This window comes from Rhinolophus ferrumequinum, chromosome 20 (assembly GCF_004115265.2).
Source record: "Rhinolophus ferrumequinum isolate MPI-CBG mRhiFer1 chromosome 20, mRhiFer1_v1.p, whole genome shotgun sequence".
Classification (NCBI taxonomy): domain Eukaryota; kingdom Metazoa; phylum Chordata; class Mammalia; order Chiroptera; family Rhinolophidae; genus Rhinolophus; species Rhinolophus ferrumequinum.
The window spans coordinates 18,101,391-18,128,106 of record NC_046303.1 but is presented as its reverse complement, the minus strand read 5'-3'; the positions used below and the strand labels follow the sequence as shown (position 1 = coordinate 18,128,106).

The 26,716-nt window shown below is 37.4% G+C and overlaps 1 protein-coding gene across 2 annotated transcripts in view; it reads right to left on the bottom strand.

The window, feature by feature from the left end:
* The window catches only part of RAPGEF5 (Rap guanine nucleotide exchange factor 5), a 208,295-nt gene that overhangs the window by 26,937 nt on the left and 154,642 nt on the right, over positions 1-26,716 (bottom strand). For both annotated transcript variants that reach the window (XM_033088310.1, XM_033088311.1), the window contains exons 12-19: positions 17,556-17,634; positions 13,757-13,901; positions 12,459-12,556; positions 10,668-10,698; positions 9,641-9,719; positions 7,214-7,363; positions 3,512-3,609; positions 1,580-1,702 (exon numbers count right to left, since the gene is read on the bottom strand). In XM_033088310.1, coding sequence (XP_032944201.1) covers positions 1,580-1,702; positions 3,512-3,609; positions 7,214-7,363; positions 9,641-9,719; positions 10,668-10,698; positions 12,459-12,556; positions 13,757-13,901; positions 17,556-17,634 — 803 coding nt within the window. The remainder of the gene's footprint in view (positions 1-1,579; positions 1,703-3,511; positions 3,610-7,213; positions 7,364-9,640; positions 9,720-10,667; positions 10,699-12,458; positions 12,557-13,756; positions 13,902-17,555; positions 17,635-26,716) is intronic.

Below are 26,716 nucleotides of genomic sequence, written 5' to 3'. Positions count from 1 at the left end.
TACAAAAGCAAATAAGACCAGTAACTATTTACTATATATATAGATATATATATCTATACACATATATATATATATATATATATATATAGATATGTAGATATCTATATCTATATATATAGATAGATAGATAGATATAGATTGGTCATATGAAAAGCAATAGATTTGTTTCTAAATGGAGGGTGTGTGTGTGTGTGTGTGTGTGTGTGTGTGTATTTTACAGAAGTAATTCAACATTCTCCCACTGAGTAAGCAGGGATTCATCCCATTCCATTAACATTTCCAAAGCCGTAAGTCATTTAGCTAGAATGAGTTCACTACTTGCTAAAACTTAGATTACAACATTGGAAATTTAACGAGAAAATATGAGTCAATTTAAAAGACATTCCAAAATGCAAGTGAAGCTCAAGGATTTCCAAGCTGGTCATGAGTTCCTTCTTCAGAAGGAAAGGCCGTTTCATAATGAAAAATTTCACTACATGGCGAGGCAAATGCAACATATGGTTGCACAGAGCTGTCACATTTTTCATTTTCCAATGCTTGTGAGCCTTTCCACTGGCTTAATTTATTCATTGTCAGTAGCATTTTGCCCATAATCTATTGTTTTAGAACTGCTATAAGCTGTCCTCACGGGAGAAGTTGATGGACATAAAAATTGGAAACATATCTCAAAATTTTCAAGAAAGTACTTAAGTCTTGCAGCACAGTCTAAATTTATAGACGGTTCTTCAATAAAAGGATGGGTGTGTTGTGGTTGTGTTTGTGTGTATTTGTGTGTGTATACACACAAATATATATACATAAATATAAATGATACTTGAATAACTATTGTAAACTTCATGGGAAAAATTAAAATATCAATATGAAAGGTATCAAGTGCAAAGTGGCTCTTCAACCCCATTATAGCTCCATATACCTATATATATGCATAATATATATATACACACACATATATATTATACACATCAAAATATGGCATACTTATACTACCTTACACAAACATATTGTACCAGGAGCAAATAAAGCATGATCAGGTATTCTGATTTTCCTAGGATTGGGTCAGTCTTTCAACATGTTTAAAGTCCCCAAATATCTATTTAGACAATGGTATCTTAGCAGAACTATATCACCATCTTTTAAAAAACCTAGTCACATATATTCTTCAAAAAGAAATATTCTGGGGCGGCCGGATTGCTCAGTTGGTTAGAGCATGAGCTCTGAGCAGCAGGGTTGCTGGTTCGATTCCCACATGGGCCGGTGAGCTGTGCCCTCCACAACTAGATTGAAGACGAGCTGCCCCTTAGCTTCCAGAGGAGCGCTGGATGGCTCAGTTGGTTAGAGCATGAGCTCTCAACAACAAGGCTGCCGGGAATTGAAAAACAGCAACTGGACTTGGAGTTGAGCTGTGCCCTCCACAACTAGATTGAAGGACAACGACTTGGAGCTGATGGGCCCTGGAGATACACATTGTTCTCCAATATTACCCCCATCCAAAAAAAACAAGTTGTTTAAAAAAAAAAAAAGAAATATTCTCAGTTAAAATACCATTAGCATTTATTTGATCTTTTCACTCCTTCCTTACCTCGTGAATTGAATTGAAGAGACTCCAGTCAAAATTCATTAATTCCAGAGCAAGATCCCAAGTATTCATTCCCAAAATCCTCATCGACCTTTGCTGTGATTCCTCATTTTCTGCAAATGGGTTCTAAACCAACAGAGGTGAAAAGATCCTCAGTAATTCCTGAATGTTTGGCACCGAATTGGCTGGCATAAGAAGGCACTAGAAGTCCTGATTAGAAAAGCGATCTTGTCTGAGGGTACTTAATATTTCCCCTGGTCTGTTCACCTTCAGTGAGTTACAGCCAATTTAGGATACAGCCTGGGAAACAGTCGGATGTGATCAATGAGTTAGCCTGTCCTTCCCACCCCTCCCCATACATGCATGTACAAATCTGATTATAAAACACTGCCCGGGCAGACAACATAATGAAAGCGAAAGCCCTGAAACCACTTTGGCTTCTGGTAAGAATTAATGTGCCAGCAGGGTAAGTATAAAAACAAACAAAAGAAATGTCATGGTGCACTTCAATAAAGACAGACATGGCTTTCACAAGGAAATATGTTTAACAAGTCTCATCCCAGACACACATTTACAAATTTTAGTAAAATGCTCTTGGAAAGAAAAAAAAAAATTAAACATGAAATGAAATGAAAACTAAAAGTTACTTCCTTTATACCCCACAGTATAAATGATCCCCGTTGTGGATGATTATTTTAAATATCTATTGCTTCCCCGACACAAATAGGCACCAGTTTGGTGACGGTATTTCTTTAAAATTTGGCATGAAATCATTAAATGCCACTATAACTTTAATTCTATGGTCACTTTTAAATGTATTAAAAATTATTTGGCATTTTTTTCAAAATATGTGCTATTTTCTAATTAAAATATAAATTCTCCCATTTGAGGGGTTGGACTTACATAGTTAATAATGTTAGAATAGCTAATATGAAATGACAGAATTGGACTTTGCAAAAATCAATGACACAGCAGGATCAAGGGAGTAGTTCAGATTCCAAATATTCATCTCTATTTCTAAATTGTAATATAAATTATTTGCATTTTAGAATTTTTACATTTATGAAAAGTTTTCCTAATTAAAAAAAAAGAATGACAAAAGAGCTTTTCCACAGACTTGATTCTGTTCAAAACAGGTCAAGGTATACATTGTCCCTGTGTCCCGAGAGCTTAGTAAGGGCAGACGGAATGAATGTGCATGCAGATTCCCAGGTGGAGAGGTGGGGGACAAGCCACCATTTCCTCAGGGATCGGTCTGGCTGGGCCGGGACCAGATGGGTTCCAAGCTGCACTGCGGACTTTCGAAGGGAGAACCATGGCTTGGGAAGTAGTACACATCCCAGTAGTACACATCTCAGTACACATGGCTTGGGAAGTAGTACTCATCCTACCGTTCGGAAAGCAACCGCAAGACCGAGGTTTTTAGAAACAAGTCACCTACTTAGCTGTAAATGTTCTTACATTGGAACTGAAAATAACGTACAGTTTGGGCTCTACATTTCTTCAAACTCTCACTCTTGAGTGGCATCTGATGTCACGTTGTTATGAGCCCATCCCCACACAGGGAAGGCAGACGCGCCACCCTTTCTTCAAGGGAAGGGTACACTCCAAGTGCATCAAATGGGCGGAAACGAAGGACAGAGTCTCTTTCCCCTTAAATTTGCACAGGGTGCATTTCTCAGCCTGACCTCCAGATAATCCATGGATTTAAGATTCCACCAGAGAGGGAGTCACTTCTCTCAAATCCCTTGTTTCAGGGGCTCAGAGAAAACAGGGTTTGACTTAGGAAGGGTTTATATTCCTCAAGTTGTGAGTCTTTGATTTGCCAAAGAAGTGTTAATTTGACAAGTGTATTGTTGGCTAGAGGAGGAAATAGTTCCATGTATTTTTCTAACATTTGTTTTGTGTTTCAAGTACAAGGCTAAAGGTCCTCACCAAAGTATCAGCCAGGTCCTTCCGGTAGACATATACCCGACCAGATGCTTCCAGGGATTTGGAAATGGCCAAGTCATTAGGCTGAAGTTCATGCTTTTCTTTATTTAAAAAGAAAAAAAAAGAGTAATTAGAAACACAAAAATAGCAGTAGGCATACAAGATACATCTAAAGAGTGAAACTTGCCAAAGAAAAATATTTAAAACTAAATAGGATGTAAAGTAGATTTAATTCAGTTCTGCAAAATGACATCAGTGGGACCAAGGACATCACTACTCATTATCCATAAAGTGGAATCCACTTGTGATTCTTTCTTATAATATTTAGTCATTCTTTAGAACATAGAACCGTTTAGGGAAGAAATAAAATTCACTCATAATCCTATCATTCTAAGATAACCACATGATGGTGATATTGGTTAACATTTGGGTATAGTTTGGTTCTCATCTTTATGTAAGGGTGTGTGCGTGTGTGTGTGTGTGTGTGTGTACATATACATAGAGTTGCAATTATTTATACATGTGAATACATTCTTATTACAAACACATATATATTTGCAATTACCCCATATGTAGTTTCACATTCTGATTTGATTATAAGCACTTACCCACTTGTCAAAATTATTTATCTGTGTCATGTTTAATTGGTTCCATAAGAGTCCATTATACCATCAGTAATCTTCCTGCTATTGCTGAACATTTAATGTTTTCCAATTTTTTTCTGTCATATAAATTAGATGGCAAGATAATTGCTAAACACTTGCACAGGCCCTGGCACACACAGGGCTTGATAAATGGGATTTATTATTGTAGCAGCCATAACATATCTTGCTGAAGGCAACATCCTTATGCATAAATCTTTGGCGGCTTCTAGATGATTTTCTTAAGATAGATTCCCAGGACTGGAATTATTGGATCAAAGGGAATGAATATTTTTAAAGTTTTTGATGCAAACTGCAAATTGCTTTCCAATTCTTACACTGACCAACACTGATCATTACTTTTGCTAAGTTTGCTATTTTGCTGAAACCAAAAACAGACTTGCAGTTTACCTGGTATTTCTTGACGAGCAGTGAAGCTGAAATTTTTCATATATTCTTTTTCCATTTTATTACCCTTATTGCAAATTGCTCCTATCCTTTGACCATTTTTCTGCCATTGTTGGAGCTCTCTCATAACACAATAGCCTTCCTCATAGAAAAATGTCCTCCTCCTAACTACAAAACACAGATGGGAATCAACTAAAGTAATACTCAAGTTTATTCCACTGTAATAGAATCAGCTTCTTCTAAAGCAGCCCTTCAGTTATCCAGCATGGTTGGGAAATGTGATATTCCACATATCTTTTTCTAGATAACTTAATCAGTTCAAACGCCAAATTTTATTTTGAACATTTCTGCTTAATACAGAGCACACAAATGATAATCTAATATATTCTTTATGGCCCAGCATTATAAAGATCAATAGTGCCGTCATGTCAGGCTGTTGACATTGGAGTAAATGGTCCCACACGGCTGGGCTCTAACGTTCTTCCATCTCCTCCCTCTTTGTTTAGCTACAATTTCTTACAACCCTCTGTGTGCCCCTGTATACCTTAAAGCTGAATTTATGAGAACCATTAACACTTGCTGTGGAATAAAACGCTATGGCTTTCTGACAGTCGTTTTTCCATTTGCTAAGAAGATTTTTTTTTTCTTTCTTATTTTCGGGTTTGTCACTACACTATAAAAGATTAAAGCTGATAGAATTTTAAGCTGTGAATAATTGAGTAGGTTGCTGTTACTATATACATATACCTACCCTGGGTACAAAACAGCTAGAAACCTACTGAAAGCTATAAGGGTAACAGTACCAGACCTTTTAGAAAAATCCACAAAACCTACAAATTGCCAATATCTTTAAACTTTTTTGATAAAAAGAAAATAACAGTAGATCTCATTGTTATTTCATTTTGAAGTAGCATTTAAAACATTATTTACTGAAAACTATGTAACTGGAGCAAGGAATACATTAAGCTCTGTTTTTTTTTCCCTTCAGAAACACATTATTGTTTGGGGGATATTAAGCTGTAGGCAGAAAGATTCTTTAGCAGACGACAGAAACTACTAGCTGAAAGAAAATGCAGGCACATTTCCAAATCTGTGGGATAATTTAAGAGATAAACTGATAATTCTTGTGATGATTAGCAATGAGTCTACACACATTAAAACGTCACTGCTCACCCTGAGGAATCCAATTTAATAGAGTGTAAAAACGGTATTTCACGGCGATCAAATAGATACTGGGTAGTAAAAGAAGCACTCATTAATTTCCAGGTTCACCTGTGGCCCTGGGCCAGCCTTCAGAGGAGATGGGTCTCCATTGTGCTACCCAGTTGACTCAGGGTCCTTTCTTCTTCAGCGCTTTTGGTCTGAATGGGGACCCAGTGATTACTTTCTGGAGAGGTACTGTCTTGAGAGGCAAATGTTGGTTTTGATGAAGCTTCATATTATTTAGAATCATTTAATATTCTGGGTCACTTAAAATCAAATGTGAGATACATTTATCCTATCGCGAATGTCTGAAATATTTTATTCAAAATTCAACTACTCTCTGGTTAAAATTCAAGTAATCCACAGGTTTCTCAAATCTGTGCTCTGTTTTGCTAGATCACGTTTCCATGGGCTGCACAATGAGGGCCCTGGGAAAGGGAGGAGAGGCGTTTGTTAGGCCTAGAGAGAAAGGCTGTATCTCTTTGCATATGTAATTGACTCTCTTGTAGGACCATTTTACTTGGCCCTGAGTAACAAAGCACCAGAAGCAGTATTCTGTCACATAACGCTCTGATGTCAAGGTAAATTCTGATATTCTTCTCCTTACTCTAGAATGATAACAAAGGGCAAACAAGATGGCCTGTTATCGGCTCCTCCTACCCCACCAGCCCCATCTCTGGCTGATTAGGTCACATGGTCCTCCCATTTTTCAACAACTGATGCTAAGTCACTTTCTTTGTATTTTTCTCAGGGTTAATGAGATATCCAATAAAGATTATGAACCAAAAGGGAGGCCAGTGACACTGAGATCTGGCAGGCTCTGGTGAAAACGAAGAGGTCTGTTCAGGTCTGCTCAGGTCGCAGAGATCAATAGTGTCAGCTTGTAATCTGTGTGATCTTATTCAAAACAGACCATAACCCATTCTCTGAGGATAAATAAGGCCCAAAAGAAGAAAAAGCTATAACCAGGCCTTACTCCCCATGTCCACCTGAAAGAACACTGCCTGTGAGCTTCTGGCTTGTTGTACAGTTTTTATTTCCTTCAGTAGGGAATCTTTAAGTATTAAATCGTCAGCCACCAATCTGACTAGTTCAAGGCTGTCTTTCTTTTTTCTTCCTAGAGTAATTGCATCCTTTAGCAATTTCCCAAGTTAATTTAAATATGAAAATAAAAGGCTTATCTAGAGTACAAAATATGAAAAGCTTTATAATATATTTCAAAACACTGGCATGCCTCTCTATTCAGCTCTTGGGGAGGAAATTCGGTATCCAATAGTCCCCAACTGTTGTCATGGAAAACACCTCTGGTAGGCGGCTTCCCATTGTTACTGTGGTCATCCAGCTGCAGACCCAGAAGGGACGAGCTGCACGTTTAGTCTATAAAAATGTCAACTCACTCCTTTTGGAAGAGCGCCAGTGAAAGATGAATATTCAAGGACAGAAAATAATTTACCCCCGGAGAATGTGACGGCCACCAGAGCCAGATCCTCTTCTGCATGCTGGATCTTTTCTGCCACAACTTTCAGGATCTCTTGGGCTGTACTGGAAACTTTCGCTTTCACACTGACGTAGGAGTGCCCCGTTATATACACGTGGCAAAAAACTACAGAAGACAGAAGACTTGTTAGTAAACAGAGAACTGTGGCTATGAAGTACAGACTTTTCCAAATCCAGGCACCCACCCACCCTTCCTGTTCTCATTAGTATAAAACATCCACAACGAGATTTACATATTTATGTATGCACATCGGCGCCTGCGGCTATATGCATACAAATGTGTATTGGTACACAGAGGCTATACAGACGCTCTAAGCTGGTGTGAGCTTCCCTGAGTGGTACTTAGGCTTCCCACATGGTAATGAGACTCACTCACGCAAGTGCATGCTGATGGTTGAGACAGACTGACCACAACACAGTGGAGTCTGTGGAACATGTACTGTACTTTTGAGTCCCTTCTTGGAGGGTTACAGAGATCTCCCAAAGCGGTGTATTAAAACGTCTAACTCATACATTTTTATTTACACTCCTGTTTCTGGACAGTCACAGTGACTCAGTCAGGAACACTACATTTCATTACCAGAATTCTCATAATCTTAGCTAAAAATCTGTCATTTGCCATGGTTTTTGTGTTCAGGCTTCACGATCATTTAAGAATGACTTCCTGCTCCTCCATCTCCCCCACCAAGATGGTCTCAAATTTAGTTTCCAAATGGAGGTCACATTTCTAGCCATTTTCATTTCCTTTTTATTGTCTCTGGTACTAATAATTATTACTAAGACATTACTAGCAGGGTGAATGGGTCCTGGAAAAATTTTCCTTTATTATTTGATAGCCAGAAACTGTTTTAATAGCAATGGAGATAACTGACACATTATTTGCTTCTTATATCAGCTATTCTGAACAATAAAACCCTAGCTTCTTTAGAAAAGACAGGACAATAATATACTTACATATACTCTTCTACGTTACAAAAAAAAAACAAACCAGGAGTGCAGCTGCTAGAGACATTTCATATGCAATTTAAATGGCACCACAAAAATAAACCCAGGAATGTTTTCACCGAAATGCAAATAGAGCAAAAGACAAACTATGAGTTTATAAGTACAAACCTCAAAGTAAACACACCACCAGGGGGTACTGACAGTATTTTGTGTGTTTTTGGTTTGGTTGGGTGTGTCCCTAAACCAATAGCAACTAACAAATGGTTGTTTTATATGAGGTCAACAGACTTGTGAGAGACAAAAAGGCTTTCTTTCCCTTCCATACAAAAATGGAATTTTTGAGCAAGGCAAAGATCTGATCTACAAACCACTAAATGTGATGTAAGTTTATAGCTTGCTTAACAAACTGATGAACAAAAAGAGGCCAGGGCCTTGAAATACTCACTCTTCGAAACTCAGCTTGGAAAATCACACAATTAAATTCTAAGACAAACGGGCAAGGAAGGTCAGCAAGGAAGGAATTAGGGGGTATGAACACTGCTCTTCCCCTGGGCCCAGATGTCACTTATGACACAGCAGTACCACCGTGGACCGTGGGCAGCATTGTATACAAACAACGTAACAAGACGCATCCTCCTGACAGTTCACTGTGTAAGTGTTTGAGAAGTTGAGCAAATATTAAATGTTCACACTTAGGATTTCAGCACTTACTGAAAGGAGAGTTAAAAGAGAAAGTCTCTGAGTGACAATAGTGTGAATGTTTTAATTGCCCTAAGTATTTCCCAGCCCGGCCCTTGACTCAACCTTTATCCAAACAGGAGAAAACCATTATCTGTTCCGTTACAAAATATTACTGTAGGAAAGCTCGCCGGCACCTTCAGGAGACTAAATAAATGTTCCCCCCTCTTGCCGGTGGGTCGTGACCCCTTTGGGCACTGACGGGCAATGACGGAGGACTCACTGGCTGTGTAGCACTGCCTGGCAGAGCCTTGCCTTGAGGAATTTCCATCGCATTTCCTTCCTTTCATTATTCTCTCCAAGCTTTCTCCTCTAAATGTGCTTTAGTGGACTTTCCAGTTAGTCAGAGGCAATGGGCTGACAGAGCAGGGAAGACGAGGACACAGAAGGAAAGGCTGCGTTTCCAGCAACTTGGCACCTCTCCCCAAGAATGCACGAGGCTCGCTCTCTATAGTCTCCTTTCCAAATTTCCCAAATTAAAAATGTCCTTGGTCCCGGGGACACTGTTATATAACTGAGTAAGAAAACTGTAACGCCCAAAGCAAGACAAGAAAAACCATCATGTTTGATGCTAACGTGCTTGTTAAAGGGGTGTGACGGCTGGAAATGGCTACAGGCAGGGTGATGTGTGAACGCTGAAGAAAGATGGTGATTAACTGCTACTCCACCTACGCCAAACCCTCCTTAAAATCATACTCACTCTCCTCTGTTTCAGTCACAGTTCCTCTATGCTGGAGCCAGTTCTCCTTAAGACTGAATTGGTGGAAAAGGGCTTTATTCTGTGAGAAGGGAGAAAGAGAACAATGAATGAATGTATTCCTGCCCTTTGGAAAACCACAGCTGTTTACAACATGTTCCAAAAGAGCTAGCCAATTCCCCCCCCTTTTTTTTTTTAAATATGGAGTCCACCCATCCAATCTTAGAGGAATACACTGGGAGTTGCCTCAATTAATGCCTGTGGAGTTAGAGATTCTGAGCAACATGACAGACCTTGTCCAAGGCCAGCATCAGGCAAAAAACCCGATTCCTCGCAACATGCTGGAGAGTATCTGGTTACTACAAACATCCACAGATTCTTCTACTAAAAATAAACCATCATTTTCCCATCCCAACATCAGCCTAGCTTTTGGATACCGCAACGTAGAGATGGTTTCATACTTCTGCTGTGGTACAGTGACTTTCTTAAGGGACATAGGCAAGTTATTCATTATGAGTATCCACCTGCTACGTCAGCTTCTACAAAACTCGGGCCTGACACCTCATTTTGCATTCCCTCCCTCAAGTTGAATAGGAAACACACTCATTCTTGCTACGGTATCTCTTTCTGTTGGGCTAAAAAGTGCAGATCTTTTTCTTATATGACTTTTTTACTCTTGTAGTCAAGTTTCTTGCCTGGATGTTTCTTCTTTTTTTCATCGATGTTTAAAATTCAAATTTGTATCACTCTGGGGACACTGGGGAAAGTCTGAGACGCCAAAAGGCACCACAAAACTATGCAGAATGTGGGGAAGCCAAAGACATGGGGCTGAATGGAATCTGTACCAGCACAGGGGAACTGAAGTGAAGCAGGAAAGTGTAGGCAGGCTGTAGCCCCAGACTTCCCAGCGGGCTGCGCCCTGTCCTGCCTGAGGCTGTATTCATTTTAAGGAGGAAGAAATGTAGAGCCAGGCCAGGCAAGGACTCCAAAAGGGATCACCCCATTTCAGATAGAGAATGCTCTGCCTTACCTTCCTTTGTGGTGAATATTCATCTACAGTGCTGAAAGGATAAGAACGAGAAGTCAGGCCTTGTTCCGAACTCAGAGAAATACAGTTTTAGGCACAGAAGTCTAACTTTCAGGCACTGGGTAGAGGCTTTCGCTTTTCCAAAAGAGCAAATGCAGTATTCGTTAGTTTACTACGTAGAACACACTTGACCTTGGGCTCTGGATTGGACACGAACCAGGAATAAAAGAAGCTATCTCTTTAACAGTATATTTTGTTTCCTACCCACAGAAAGTGAGCATTGAGGGAAAAACTGGATTTAAGACATAAAATTTCTAAGTTTTCTCAGTTACGGACAGATTTTAGGTGAAATTAGTGTTATTCAGGTAGCTACATATGTCAGCTACATATGTCAAGGTGCATCTTCTCCAGGATGTTTGTATGCGTGGTGGATGTTTGGGGCGGAGCGGGGGGACAGTCTGCAGGTTCCCAGCTCAATTATTAGACCAGAATCTAACGATATTTCACAATCTTATATCAAAGAGGCAAAAATATGTCTTACATCATTTTATTTGAATCTATTATTTCCCATTTTTATGTAACTTTTTAATGGGATGTATTACATCCCACTAATATATTTAATGCATGAATTAAAGGTTCCCAACAGTAATAAGGCCTGCCTTACAGCATAGACCAACTTCCATGTGGGGGATTATTTTCATGTAAAGCCTGTCTTTCTTTTCTTGTTTCATCTATTTGTTCATATTTTCATATTAGTCTTAGGCTATCGAAAGGCCAGCAAAATTCACAACATTCATTTTAATATACTGTCCTAACTTGTACTTCATTTCTGATTTTCTAAACGTGTGATTTTCATGATTGAGGAGTAAAGCCTACATATGATTTATTTGTTCCCTAAAATTATATAGACATTTAATTTGCAATAGGATCTCCCTTTCCAAAAATAAGTCAGGCTTTAAATCTAAAATCTGTAATCTGGAAGGCCTGAATTAACGTTTTCTACGTATGAGACGTGCATTTGTGATTACTGAAATCTTAACAGAAGTTTTTTACAACTTGACAATAGATGTATTTCATATTTGCTAAATAGAAACTACATTGTAAATCACAGAACAATTTTCCCCTTCATATTAACTTTGCAACTATACCTGAAAACTGAGTAAAGACTTGATGTTTTCATTTGCCAAAATTAATAAGGAGAGTTAGTATAATCAGAGTAAAATCAAGTGTTGACAGTTTGAAAGAGTAATGATAGATACCTAAGGGATATCGAACAAGCCAAAAGTCATTGAGTAAATGGTTTCCTTTAATCTTTTTAAATTGATAAAGAAACCTCAGAGAGCCCATAAAATTGAGCTTTTAAAATGCCCCATGACTTGCTGGGACCTATTTATAAAACATTTTTTACTATTCCATTAGAGACAGCTATGAGCCCCCCAAATTACAAGTGAAATATTTACATTTTTAAAATGAAACGATAATTTATTAAATGATTATTTTTAGTACCTGGCTTGTCATGGCTCAGTTTGTTTCTCTTGTGTCAAATACGGTTAAAAAAATAGTGAATAAGCTTGATTTAATGTTCACTCATTTTGAGACATAAAGACAAAATACACAATTTACTAATAGAAAAACAAAAGAATCAAGATGAATCTCCGATTCAAAACGTTCAAAATGAACTTCATAAGACATCCCAATTCAAAACGTTCAAAATGAACTTCATAAGACATCCCAAATTCTATCATATTTGCTACTTTCTTTCATTAACTATAATATGGAAAATTAAATACTTACTGACGACGGTGCATTCCAAGTATCTTTTGAAATTCTTTCAATTCTTTTTCAAGTATTGGATATTCATATACATCATCCAGTACGTTCCTGTATATGGTCTTGGGGAAAAAAAAAAGGCAGTTCAATAGGTTTAATACCCACTTAGTAAGTATTAAGACTCATACAATGGTTAACGTGCCCAGTGAAATAGGTGGAATCAGGAACAATGCAGGGGGTTAACTCAGGTACCAATGAGATCCTGAGTGGGATTATATATCCTAGCCCCTCATGAGTGAGCCCCTCACCCGGCTTCCTCACAGTTTTTAGGGGCTACAGGTAGGGAATGCCGAAAATCTAAAGATCCTTGACCGGCTACTCCAGATTTCCATGCCTATTCTATATTTAAAAAAAATGATATCCACATAATCATTTGGGAGGGTAAAAAAGATCAAAAGAATTAAATTACTCAGTTGTTGTGAAATAACATTAGTTCAGTCAAAGCGTTGTTTAAATATTTTTTAACTGGATGTCGAAATGATATCTGAAGTTTGAATTCAGAGTGATTTCCTTCATGAAAGGCAAAATCAATTTAGACACTTGCCTATTCTGAAATAGAACTCTTCCTTGCTCAAATTCTATTCTACCCCTTCTCTGTGTTAACTGGCATGGCTAATATGGTTTTGGTGGCCAAAGAAATCCAACTGTCTACAAATCATCTGCAGAGATTAATTTTTGTTGAAAACATACTGTAGCCTATTCTTGATTAGAAAAATATATCAGTTTATCTAAGTCTAAATGTAAATCTAGGTTAGTAGTACAAGTTATTATTGCTTAAAATTTTCAAAATACACTACGGCCTAAAAAGTTTCATAATATATATATTGTCAATATAGTTTTTAAATGATAAATAATGTTTTATCCAAATCTTGTATGTATGATAATGGTTAGTTCATATTTATAATAAATCTCAACACATTAAATAGTATCAAGTTTTGATATACGTTTTATTTTACTTTCCATAATTATTTCATTTGCAATCAAACTTCCCATGACTTATATAACATAACCTTAAATTAGTGAATGTAAAATTTGCCCTCCATGTTTGTTCACAATAAATTGTCTAAAATTAAAAAACAAATTCTATCTATCTAAGGACTATCAGGCCTTAGAAGCCAAAACAAATTAATACTTCGTTTGAATCACAACTTGAATACTACAAAAAAGTGAATGACTGCAACCTACAAATGAGATTTTTGAAATGCATAACTGAAAATAAAATCAATCATTTGGCATCAGAATATCTGGAAGTTGTACATTACCTTTAAAAACATTTTTGAATGTTCATCTTCATGTAACCAGTCTTTGTACAGAGAAATCCACTGGGAAACAAGATGTAAGACCTTACGTTTTCGACAAGGAACATCTGAGGTTTCTTCTTTGCCTTGATACTTCTTAGCAGAATAGGTGCAAACGGTTAAGAAAGCATATTCATTGTTGAAAATAAAATATGAAGAAATTCATTCACTCTTGCTAAAGCACATTTTCTAAAGAATCTACAAGTTCTACGAATGCAGGAAGAAAAGAACATGTGTAGTGTAGGGAGAGCAAAAGGTGTGCACTGAAGAGAAGTAAACCCTGGGAAATGATGTACATACGCTCGGTGACAGGCTGTGAAGATAAAGGTTAGATGATGGCACTGACAGCTGCTGACATAGGTCCATAGACAGCATAGGTTTGTAATGCCACCTCAAAGAGATACTAGGTGTATCACCCATTAATTTCAAGGGTGGCTCTAAGAGATCTGGCCACATTATGATATAGGCAGTCACTGTTTCCACAAAAGTTATAAGAGAACTAGTTTAGATATTCTTTGATCCTCAGAAATACACAATTCTGTAAAACCAGTTACTTCTACAGTATCCCCCGATGAGCAGAGATTTCTGGAGAATAATTTGTGATATTTTTCAAATGCTTGTCTCTAGGAACTTACTTGAAAAAAGGGACGGGCTAAATGTACAAACGGTAAGTAGAAACGGCTGCTAATTTTTATGTTCACTGGAATGAAAAACAAAATAGAGATAACCTAAATGCTTCAACTATTGAGGATAGTTAACTAAATTATTACATATCCATTTAACGGGCTATTCTGCGGTCATAAAACTGATGGTCCAGCAGTACGTTTACTGACAGAGAACGCTCACAATATGTTGTTGAGTAGGAAAGCAAGAAAAGAATATGCTAGGATGACCCATTTCTATTAACTGCTTATTTATACAAATAATTCCATTATCTGGAAAGATATACTGAAAGTTAACAGTGGCTTCTCAAGGTAATGAGATTTCAGAGTACATGAATTATTTTTACTATACTTATAAGCATTTCCTAATTTATATACAATGACCATGTGTTAACTATGCTGTTAAAATTATATAAAATTAACAACCTCAAAGGCAATGTGCTTAAAGCCTGAGGGATGAGACAGAAGCTTGGTGTTTTCCAAACCGACCTAGTGTTTTGTCCCCCAAATTATTATTTCTGAGCATCTTGGACACATTGAAACGTTAACTAGGAATAGGAAATTTTATGATACTAAACACAGGTAGGCTTTGGGGTTGATGGACAGGATTCTGTATTTTCTTTACTGCAAAATAGGAATAAATTCCGTATCAGGCTTTGTAAGTAATTTAAAGCATAATTCAGTCTGTCTCCACAACCTGCAAAAATACATTAATGTCACCTGATTTCTTTGATTTCTACCTGTGAAATAAACTCAGGTAAACACACAAAGACTCTGTTAAAATATCTGTTTCTTCTAGTTTTTCTCTTGAAAGGCAAAAATATAAAGATTTATGCTACATTATTTCCACTATGCAAATGTCCTTTGCTTCATGTAGCTATCACGGCTTGACTAATCTAAAGAAAAAAAAAATCTGGAAAATAAAGAAATACTAACAACTTCTTTTTTTTAGGTCAGCATATGTAAGTGAAGAGATGAGCTTTTTACTCCAGTTGCATATACATTCTACAATTGTGTACCTGCCAGATAAAGCGATTTGGGGTAGGGAAACTTCAACTACTCTTCTTCATTCATAGTTACTAAACATGTATTTGCTTAATTTTGTTCTCCTCCTTACAAGATGAATTTAAAAAAATATTTACTGATTAAATTTACATTTGTGTTAGTCTGGTTTTCTATATCAGGGTATATTCATTCTTATACATTTTTCCCATGCTACATTATATTGATTTACAAATTTAGCTGGGCGTTTGGGGGGAGAAATAGTGAGAAGGTATTCGGTGAGAGTTACACCTTCACTGTAATGCTTGAACATCAGCTCACCTAGGGCTGTGAGCTTAAACAGTGCTCTTTAGGATGATAAAAGCGGAAAGGTATTAAATTCTACCACAATAAAAATATCCATCTAAGATATCCAAACACAATATGAATTACTCTAATCTACAAATAATGTTCAAAAAATAAAAAATAATTTGGGCTATTTCTTAGAAGGTGATAGTAGGATATATCCTCACTAAGATGTACATCAAGATATCTCAGATTAAATATGGATGCCAAATTTTTGTAAGTGGTTTGTATTATTTCATAAGAGGCAGAATCTGCAAATATATCAAAATAGTCATCTAGAGAGACTATCGTGGCTTAAAATGTTTGACAATTAGTAAAAAGGCCTCTAAGAATTTGAACTAAATTTTCGTATAAAATGTCTTAGTAAAAGACTCAAAACATGTTTATAGCCAAGTAAAGATTTAGAGAGTCTTCAGGGAAATTCTTTGAGGTATTAAATTGCTCAATGATAATCACAAATAATATTACGATCATATTTATACACCATAGTTCAAAGGCATCTAATATGTTATAAATCAAACTGTATAATTTAATGGACGGTAATTTTTTTGGAAAAATGTTAGCATTAAAATGTAGAAGAAATTAGCTCATAGAAATTTTTCCAAAGCATTTTTAAAGAAGGAGGAATTGAAAACCTTGTAATTATTGTTAAATTTCCTAGTAACACTCTACTTGGAAGCAGTGGAATAAATCTGTTTTTGAAATTTTCCAAATTCAAAACTAATAATGTTTCAAGATCAGTTTTATGAACTGATTCTAGAAAGTTTCAAGATATCTGTAGCTTTGCGTGGCCACACAATATAATACAGCACTAAAAAGTGATCACCATTTCTAGTTTATATATTAAGAGAGATTATGCCATTTATGGAGTTTTAAAGCATTATTTTAAGCAAAAAATGCTGTAAGGTGGGGGAGAAATGTAACAATTATTTAACAGGAAAGGGACATTACCAGGATCATTATTAGGGCTCAATAAAACTTAGGTAAATGAAAAAAAAATTCATCTTCCTAAAAATTTTCACATGGGCTCAAGAGAATCTTCAGTTTGGTTTAATAAAAACCTGATAGTTAACAGGCTACTTTTAAATGCTTCCAATGCATCATTTTCCTTAAGCAAGAAACACTGGGGACTGAATAAGTTGACTTGGCTTGGCTTTTTGACCTTTTCATCTGTTGCACCTCTTCTATTCAGTGTATAAATCATAAAGCTTCCTTAACTGGTTATTAACCTTCTAATCACATCCATTATTCTAAACAGCATGCCTGACAAAGCCCTGAAAAGACGACAGCTGATGCCAGGGGGTAGTTTAGATCTCCCACGTGGGGGAACGGCTCGTCTCCCCTGGGACACTCGCCCAGAAACATGGTATCACATATGTATACTTCCCTGCCCAAGTGGTCTGGCACTCACTGATTGATTGTCCTCTAAGTTCACTTATTATCAATTCACTCAACCTCTTGACTCTGGGGTTTACCCAGTAGGCCAAATTTGCCTCCAAATTTCTAATAGGTATGAAGAAAACATAATAAACAGTACAATTTAGAACGTGAAAACAGCAGCGCTGCATTTCGAGGCCCCCCCCCTGTCTATTCCGTCTCATTTCATCTTTTACCTCGGATATCATTACATTAATATTGAACATATCCACACTCGATCAGCGGGTTGAGTAAATTAAGAAAGGCAGTTAATTCCTAATGTGAGACATCTGCCTGCCGGGAAGGCGACACAGCATCCTGAAGTTAATGAAGGATATTGCCTCAGCAGCGCCTGGCACAAGTCATCAGTTGTCATGAAGACAGTGTACGTGAGAAGGAAGTCATCAAGGAGGGTCTCTGCAAAGAAAGGAAAACAAACACTAGGTAAGCAAGGCAGTGATAAGAAGGGCAAGCGCTTATCCAGGCCCCAGAACAGTGTGCACAGTAGAAATATGATAAATGGTGGTGGGAATGGGAGGGGTTAGGTAGGAGAATTTTAGCCACAAAATACATTTATTAAAGATTTTAAAAAGTCCTTACATAAAATGCTTCAAGCAATGAGATATGTATATTTTTTTTTATTGCAAGACTCTAAACATACAACTCTCATCATTCTCCCCACCCCCAATACATCATTTATATTTGTTGGTAAAGATGTTATGAAAACCCAATGCATAAATCATGTGCTTTTAGAAATAAATTTTGTAATATTTCTGAGGGATACACTCCAGTCCTACGGGGAATGAAGCCTGCATGTTCTAATAAATTAAGGCTTTCTAAAGCCATTTACCTAAGTCTATGGCAAGAACAATGGATAATAAAACCCAGGTTCCAAGGCCATTCACATTTATCTCTCACTGTATCTGTAAGAAGTTGGGAATCTGGTGTGTGAAGAGAGACAGAGTAAATCCAGTGAAAAATGGAGAGCAGGTATAACGTATCACAACATGCTTCCTCCTAATTCCTCTTCTATCTCTTCAACCAACAAGAAGAGGTTCCATTTATATTGCCTCTTTGTCTTGAGCGTTCCTTGAAAAGTCCAGCTCATACACAATATGGAACCTTAAACTGGCAAATGCTGACCTCCAGTGTAATTTCCAAATCGACAGAAAAGATGTTATTCCGAATACCAAGTCAAGCTTTGCCATAATGGTCTTTCTCTAGCCTCCTTAACTTGGCATTCATTTTATCACATGATTTCATTTTCATATCTTTTTCATTCTGGACATCCAATTTTCAGTTTTTTAAAATACTAATAAATGATAAGAATAGTGAGTGACCTTGTATACTCAGTAGCATTTATACTCTCCAAAATCTATACACTATAAATGTGGAGGCAGAGAGAATTGTGACAGCTCCATGCTGAAGATGGGAAAAATTCCAGAAGTTTTAGAAATAACCTGTAACATTTACTTTAAAAGTTGATCAATGCGAAACAGCAAGGCTATGTTTATGGACACAGAACTCCGATAAAAGCGGTTGTGGGTGACTACAGTCCTCTGTCAGCTGCAGGGGTTAACTTATTTCTAAGGTTTGTTTATGTCGCAGAAGTCAAGCTAATCCTGATCTATGCAGGTAAGTGATTGCAAATGGTAATATTTAACAACAACCAAAAAAATAAATAAATAAAAAGAAGGTATTAAGGAATTGTTTTTCAAAGATATCTATTTTTAGATAAGTAACAATACTCCTTCTTAAAAAATAAATTTGACAAATGGCACCTAAAACGTAAATAAGCCTAAACTTCTAATGTTGTATCACACTGCAATATGTGAACAGTCACTGGTCTCACTCACTATCACTCTTTGGCAAAAGCAAGTTCTCAAACAGATGGGCCTGGCCCTTGCTGGGCATAAATGAAGTCCAGAACAAGACAATTGTGGGAATGTGGCTGGTTGGACAATTTAATGTGAATGGACATGCACAGCCTACATTCATAGAAGAGCTAGGAGCTCTCTACTAGTCTCTTACAAAAGTTTCCAATCTAGGCACAAAAAAGCAGGAGAAGCTTTATTCTAAGATCTGCCCCAAAACTAGTTAACCTGGCAGCACAAATTTATCACTGGTCATCCTAACAAAAAATTTGGGATATACATTTGAAACTGTGCATGTCTTTCATTACCGGTTTTTAAACAGTTAAAATTAAAGTCAAACAATGGTAAAATGTCTGAATCCCTAAGATATTTTGGAATACAATTTGAGAATGATCACGCCGGAATGCTACTGCACGGCAATGTTCACAAATTGTAACATTTCTCTATACTAAATATAACTGATGAAAATCCTCAACTTCTCTGGTCTGATTAGAAATTGATTTTTTGTTTTTGTTTTTTGTACATTCAGTGTTAGATACACGCAGCAAGGAGCACAGAGTAGCACAGAATCTATTTTAGGGTTTTCAATAGCCCCTTATGGCTTGAAGCCAACGATGTACAGAAACCACTGGGTGACAGTGCTGAGAACCCTACATGTTCAGCATTTAAAATGCTTGCTGTGACATTCCGTTTCAGACTCTTCGGGATGTTCTAACACTTAGTTAATTTAATGAGGTTGGGATGATTCTCTAATCAAGAGTTACTCCATTAGTAGCTGAGATTAAAAAGAACACCATTAACTTTGACATAACCAGTCATTCCATTCTGGAACAGCCTTAGATAATGAACTGAGTGACTGTGAGAGTCTGGTTGGATGGTGGCAAAACAATTTGGCATTCAATTAAATTAATCAGCTCACATATGACAATATTTTGTTAAGGGCTTTGACCCAGAAATGCTTATTTTCCCCACAGCTACTACCATATTTAATATTCAACGCATTTACCTAATTATCTCTCTGCCATAGAAATATTAATTAGATAAGAACAATAAGGCTACATGAAAACATCTCCAGCTAAAATCCTAATGACCAGAATAGCTAAAAGTTGTTATGAATACAACAGATTCCCAACACTCCTCACTCAAATGTTCACTATTTAACTACCACATTATTCTGAAATTTTTCTCTATATAAAGAGCTTTCCTTTATTCTTTTTCAGCACTGGCATTTTTTTTTTTTTTGATGCACATGAAAGTAATTGAGCGATATCATCAAAATGACACACTTCAAACAAAAGTGCATTTTAAAATAGCCATGCTTCAAAAAAGGCTGTCCCACTGGTATTTAAAGATATTTTTAGAACCACGATGGCTATACGAATGATCCCCTGAAGACTATTAACCAACAATAGCCATTTAGGGAGACTAGCAAATCCACTGGCATCCACATTAAAACACTATAATTATCTATTATATTATATAGTGCTTAATTAATAGTAATTTAAAGCCAGGCAGAAAGGCACTTTTGTGTATAAAAGCATCGTTCATTTAAATACATTCATAGTTGCCATATACACTAACATTCTGAATAAAAAGATGTATTCATTTTGATTTCTAACTCTGTGATTACCTAGGCATTAATATACAAAAATCTTTTCTTTGAAATTCTATTCATTAAATCAATCACTAAATCTAATCTCAAGTTCTTGGCTCATCACTGACAAAACTATTCAGCCATCCTTTTAGGAATACGCCCTCCTCTACCCCACCCCAAAAACATAATTTTGTGGTAGTTGCTTTTTAAAATATAGGAAGTATTCTTGCAGTATAAAAGCAACATGCTGATGACAATCAAAACTGGAAGGCAAATACTATTACAGTTTTAAGTACTACGTAACTTGAAATAAAATATATCAATGTGCAGTCAAAACCAGGAGCCTTGATAGAAATGGCTCTAAAATTGTGTCTATAACTAGCCATAATGATGTTAATACAGGACTCTTCCCTATCATCTGTTATTGTTTTCATTTTAAGGCGTAAGAAAAGAATTGTCTATTTTTATTTGATTTTACTTGAATATATTTTCTTTTGTATAAATTAAAATATTTTTTAAGTCTTATTTTAAGTGCATCGAGCACTAAAAGTTTCCATTTTTATATTTGCAAAACACAAGTGTTTCTAGAGCATCCTAGAGTTGTGTCAAGGTGGAATAGTACAGATCCTTTTTATAGGGTTCTGTTATATAAATGTAATCAGATTAGAGGAACCGATCTAAATGTATCCAAACAGTCTAAGATTAACGCTTTTTTTTTCAAAAAAGTAAAAAACAGAAACATAAAAACAAACCCTGTAGTCTAGAAATCATAAAGAGTATTTAGGAGCCATTAGAGAAATCTACTTGAGTTATTTTTCAACACTCATAAACAAAATGCAGTGCAATAATGAAACCACTCATCTGTTAAAGTGAAGAAATCACCAAGAAAGCAAATGAAAAGAATTTGACAGACAACTGCCTATAGTAGCTATTTAATCTAAGTATGGTGATGTGAATATTCAACATTTCTGTACTAACTCATATTCCCTAAAGTACTGTTAGCAGTTTTGTTTCACCTGTATTTCTACCTCAGAGGCAATGGAATTTACGGCACTCTAAAATATGTACTACTTAACCTTGATTTCAAGGAGCCAAGAAAAGCTTTGTACTTGAAAGGGCCCATTTCTAGCCCTGGAATGTTACAACTTAACCATTATTTTCTGAGATGCAGTGCCAAAATGTACCATGTAATTTGATTAAGCACACACATAAAAAAATGTAATGTTCATGTTTGAATCACAGGTGAAAGTGCTATGCCGTTAAAAGCTATGCTTTTTCAGTGCACTTTATATTTCTGAAAGCAATATTAGTGACCTCCAGTGCAGCTGTTTACCACAGCTTTTAAATTTGCTCAATTCCTGCATACTATTACAATTTCACCAGAGGATTGCTTAGCCATTGTAAAACTATTTTATTTTTCGGTATTGGTTTCACAAGAAACGCTTATTCATCTAATGCTGTTTCCATAGCAAACCTTAACAGTCACCCCTTTAATGATAGGAACTTGTGACAGACAGGGCTTGAGTGGCACTCTTCAAATAATAAAATTTGTTTTCATTTCAACTTGTAAAATTTGGTTTTGGAATCCCATCATTCTTTCTTTAGGAAAGAATGATTTGAATACAGCAGGTATTATGTTCTTAGCTACATTCCATTCCACCTCTGCCTTTTTAAAATGTCACGAGAAGGAGTGTGGAGTAATAAACGCAGTGCTTGCCTACCTTCTCCACACACACAGTCATGTTTGCAGGTCCTGCTGGCATTAAGAGAGGTGACAGCCCCATGAGCTCCTGTTGTCCCAGCCCCATTAGCTGCTCTCAGTGGCTCGGCACAATTGTAACACTTTTGTGGCTCACGCGTGGGTCTGCCACGCCTGCTGGGCAGCTCTGAAAACCGTGTACAATGCAAAGGAACTCAGAGAGCTGGCGTTCTCCCTGGGTAGCCTCAGACATGTATGTCACCTCTGTGGGCCGTAGTTAAATCACCTGTAAAGCGGATATCATAGCCACACAGAGCAGAATTGCAGTCAGGATTAAACAGTCTATCTAAAGCATCTGCCAGAGAACCTGGCATACGTCAGGCACTCGATAAATAGTACCTGTTCTTTATTTTCCTAAAAGAAAATTTAAATCCTGTCCCAATTCTTAAAGTGCCACCTATCAACCAACAAACACTGAGTATTAAGAACTGACTGATATAAGGCATTTGGTAAGAGGCTGGGGGTTGAGAGACAGGAAAGCACAAGAGTGATCCATGGCTTCAAGCTATTAATCAGAGAGCGAAGACATACATCCCCATGAAAGGCACTAAGTAGGGCAACATTTCGACTGAGCGGCACCCACCGTAACGTCAAGGGAGGAAGGGCAGGCTCCAACATGCCAGGGAGCGATTTACCAGACAGGGGGCACGTGAGAGGACCCCTAACTTCTAAGAAGACTTGCTGGAGAAAGAGGTGAAGTAACTGTGAGTAAAGGAGAGCAGGTGCATGTGTCTGTGGCTGAGTCACAAACACGTGGCCTTGGGGCCTTGTTGAGTCCTTGAAAGATATTTTTGTTCGATGATAATATTTACAAATCAGAAGATCTGGCAACACCAGGCCTCCATCTCAGTGGTTAGCCCCAGCTTAGCGCTGAATTGATCTTTTTATGCAAGGTGCATGTTCCAGTTTATCACAGTTCTGACCTGGTTGGCTTCACTTATTCATATTAACTGTCCGTGGACATGCAAGTTTTAAGTCTTGGTCTATGGCACAGTTGTGAAACAGTAATGGAAGTGATCACATGGTATAACTGAAAAGTCAAGTTGGAAAGTAGGTTGGGACCAATTCCTAGAGGGACTCTGAGCACCACGCGAAGGAGCCTGGGTGGGGCTCCTTCTATAGGAAAAGGGAAGTGAATGGAGACTTTCAAGGTGAGAAGTGATAAGAGATACAGATTATGCTTGCTGCATCGAGGAAGTCAGACTGGATAAAGGAAGAATGAGAGCGAGGATGTGTTTACTTTTAAGCACCTGGAGCCTGAGTTCCCTGGGTTTAAGTGATGCTAGTGGGCCAAAATGTCAAAGACCAGAGCTTGTTAAAGAGGCTGGATGATTCCAGGCGCTACCGTATAAAGAGGATGGCTGGAAACATAAATTCTCAGGTACAATCCTGGAAAATGGGAGCAGTGGTCTGAGGGTTGAGCTGGGGTGGGTGCTCACATCTGGGCAATTAGGAGAAAGGTGAGTTAAGGAAGAGAGGAGAAAAGAAAGAGAACAATGAGAATTGGGAGACATGAACAAAAAAGACGAACTAGAAAATGAGAGCAGATTGTGCCAAAAGTAGTTGGAAGGATGTTCATGAGCCTAGGTATTCAAAGGCCATTGGATGTGGTGTGTGGATGGGTCCCTGATCTGATGGCTTCAGAGTGATGCCCCTTGGTCACTGGTAGGGGCATACTCTAGTTACACTAAAAGGAACTAAGGATATTCTGATAATCAGTTCTCACACCATCTATCATAGTGTTTTCCCCCAAGACTCTTCTTGCAGTTGTATAGCTCATTGATTAGTAATAGCAGTTGCTCTCACAAATGAGCCAGGAGGAAAAATGTCTTCATAATCAATGAAAGTATCATGTTATTTAACAGTATAGATTAGAACCTGGAAATTCTCATGGGTATGAAGGCTTCAATACCAATCTTCCAGCATCTACCAACAAAAATTAATATGTGGTTATGAGATTCCCTCACTTCCTCCATCTCGTATAATTAACGTCACATAACGCATTCCTAGAATACAAACTGTGCTCCTAAGTGCTTGTCAATTAAATATTCTAAAATTTCATGAAACAAAGAAAAAATAATTTAAACATTAAACCTTAAATAAGAAGTCTGGGGCATGGTTATTTTAAGCAGTAACTCTAATACTTGAATCAACCTCCCCAGCACCAAGAAGAATCTCTACGATCAGCTTTCTTCTAAAACTAGAAATACATCATGATTCTGAATGCTAATTTTCTCCTGATCATTGTGAATCATTAGCACTGAATTTCAGACCAGTAAAATTTTATGTATTTATTTTTGTCTCTGGTTAACAGAAATTCTAGGGATGCTAAAGAGAAGTTATTTTCCTTACAGTTTAGCAAAGGAGAGTCATGGGCCTATTTTAAAGCCAAGAATCAGTATGATACCTCGATATATTAAAGATAAAAAGATATTCTACAAACTTACTAATTTAAAGTAAATGCAACTAGGGCTCTTTGTAAACAATCTGGCACAAGATCTTACACAAACTTAAAACTTCCAATACAGGAAAATTTAATCTACTGCTTATGTTTAAAAATATTCCTAGGACAAATATTTCAACTAATGACTGACAGCAGGCATGCCTTTGTGTTCTGGTTTCCAGCACGGTCCTTAGAGTTCTTTTCAATAACACATAGCTGCTTTCTTTCTCACACGGCTGAAAGGGAGACCTGTGGTTTAGGGTCACAAAGAAAGGTTTGGTGGCAACCAATGACAGAACACCTATAACTTACGATTGAGCTCTGTGCTCTCTGCCATGAAGAAGACAAAGTTTTAACACAAGGCCTCAACTTCTGTAGGGGTTTGGAATTTGATTGGGGAGATCACAGAAGGACCATAGAAAGCTGCCTACAAACCCAGGCTGATAAATTTCCCATTCATGTGAATATCTGAGGAAACCTCCACAGCCCAAGCGCTGCCTACCGCCACCACCCAACACATATTCAAGCCCTAGAGAGCCCCAAATTTGCTTTGTACCACCCCTATTTCTTACTGTGTACCAGGAAGTTTTGGTGGTGGTTTTGGTGGGCAATGAGAAAAGTAGGGAAGACAGTAGCTTCCCTTAATTATTTGAAAATAACCATCCAGTGGCCCTTTATTGAACATAGACTATGTTCTGTACCGTGAGCTTTAACCCCATCATCTGTTCTCCTCACATGCACCGTAGGAGGTCGGTCTCTTTTTCACTTTTGCAGGATGATGACACTGAGACTGAGATAAGGGGAGTAACCACCAAGTTATCGCAAGTTACTGTCAAAAGGGGCCTAGGTCCCAAGGTGGGCTGAGCCCCAGCTCTGGCTCTTTCACTGTTCTATGCTCCCCTGAGGGTGTGCACCCTCAGTCCATCCTGGGGTGGGGGTGGGGAGGAGGGAGTGCAGGAAAGCCACAGAATCCTGGGTTTGGACAGAGAGACGTGCCATAGATATGGGAACTTGGTCTGTTTATTGGCCTTGAGTTGCCAGAGATGCCCCTCTGAAGTCATTTTCCACCGAGGTGCCCACGTGCTGAAGTTCCTTTATTCCTCCTCAAATTTTGTTATTTGCTATCGAAAACCTGACAATAGGAAATAGCTATAAGAGATGGACCAATTTTCTCTTCTAAAGGTAGAACTGACAAGCCCATGGAAGGATTTCGATAGAAGCATTCATAATGCTTTTAAGATGTGTTAATGGTTAAGTATACATATTTATATTTTTAAAAAGTGAAATGTATAGGTAGAAACTTAAATAATTTTTTTAAAAGGGCTAACTATAAATTTCTTTCTTTCCTTCTAGATAAATTTCTCCCTATTAAATACTATGGACATGGAAGATCATCAGTCACATTATATTTTGTTCACAGGTTCCTAAATCAAAAGAATTAACTTTCATGTCAAAGTCTTGGCTGTCGTTCAACTCAACTCAGTTATCATCTATGACTTTAAGCCCAACATTTGTGTAAAAAGTCCATTAAACATGTGTCAGCTGCCATTGGCCAAGATATTTTTGCCTTTTGGCTAAAGGTGTTCAAACAAACTCCTTGTCTCAAATGGCTCTAATGTACCAGCGTTGTTTTGTTTTAAAATAGGTTTACTACTCACATACCTAAGAATACCCTTAGGCTTTTCTCTTAGTATTGAAATCACATGATTCATGGTATGTTGATCCACAGAGCAGTTATGTAATAGGCACATGTGAGTTCTGAAATATTGCCAAGGTTATAATAATTACATAGAATTATATACTATAAGCTACTTTTAGAAGAACAAATT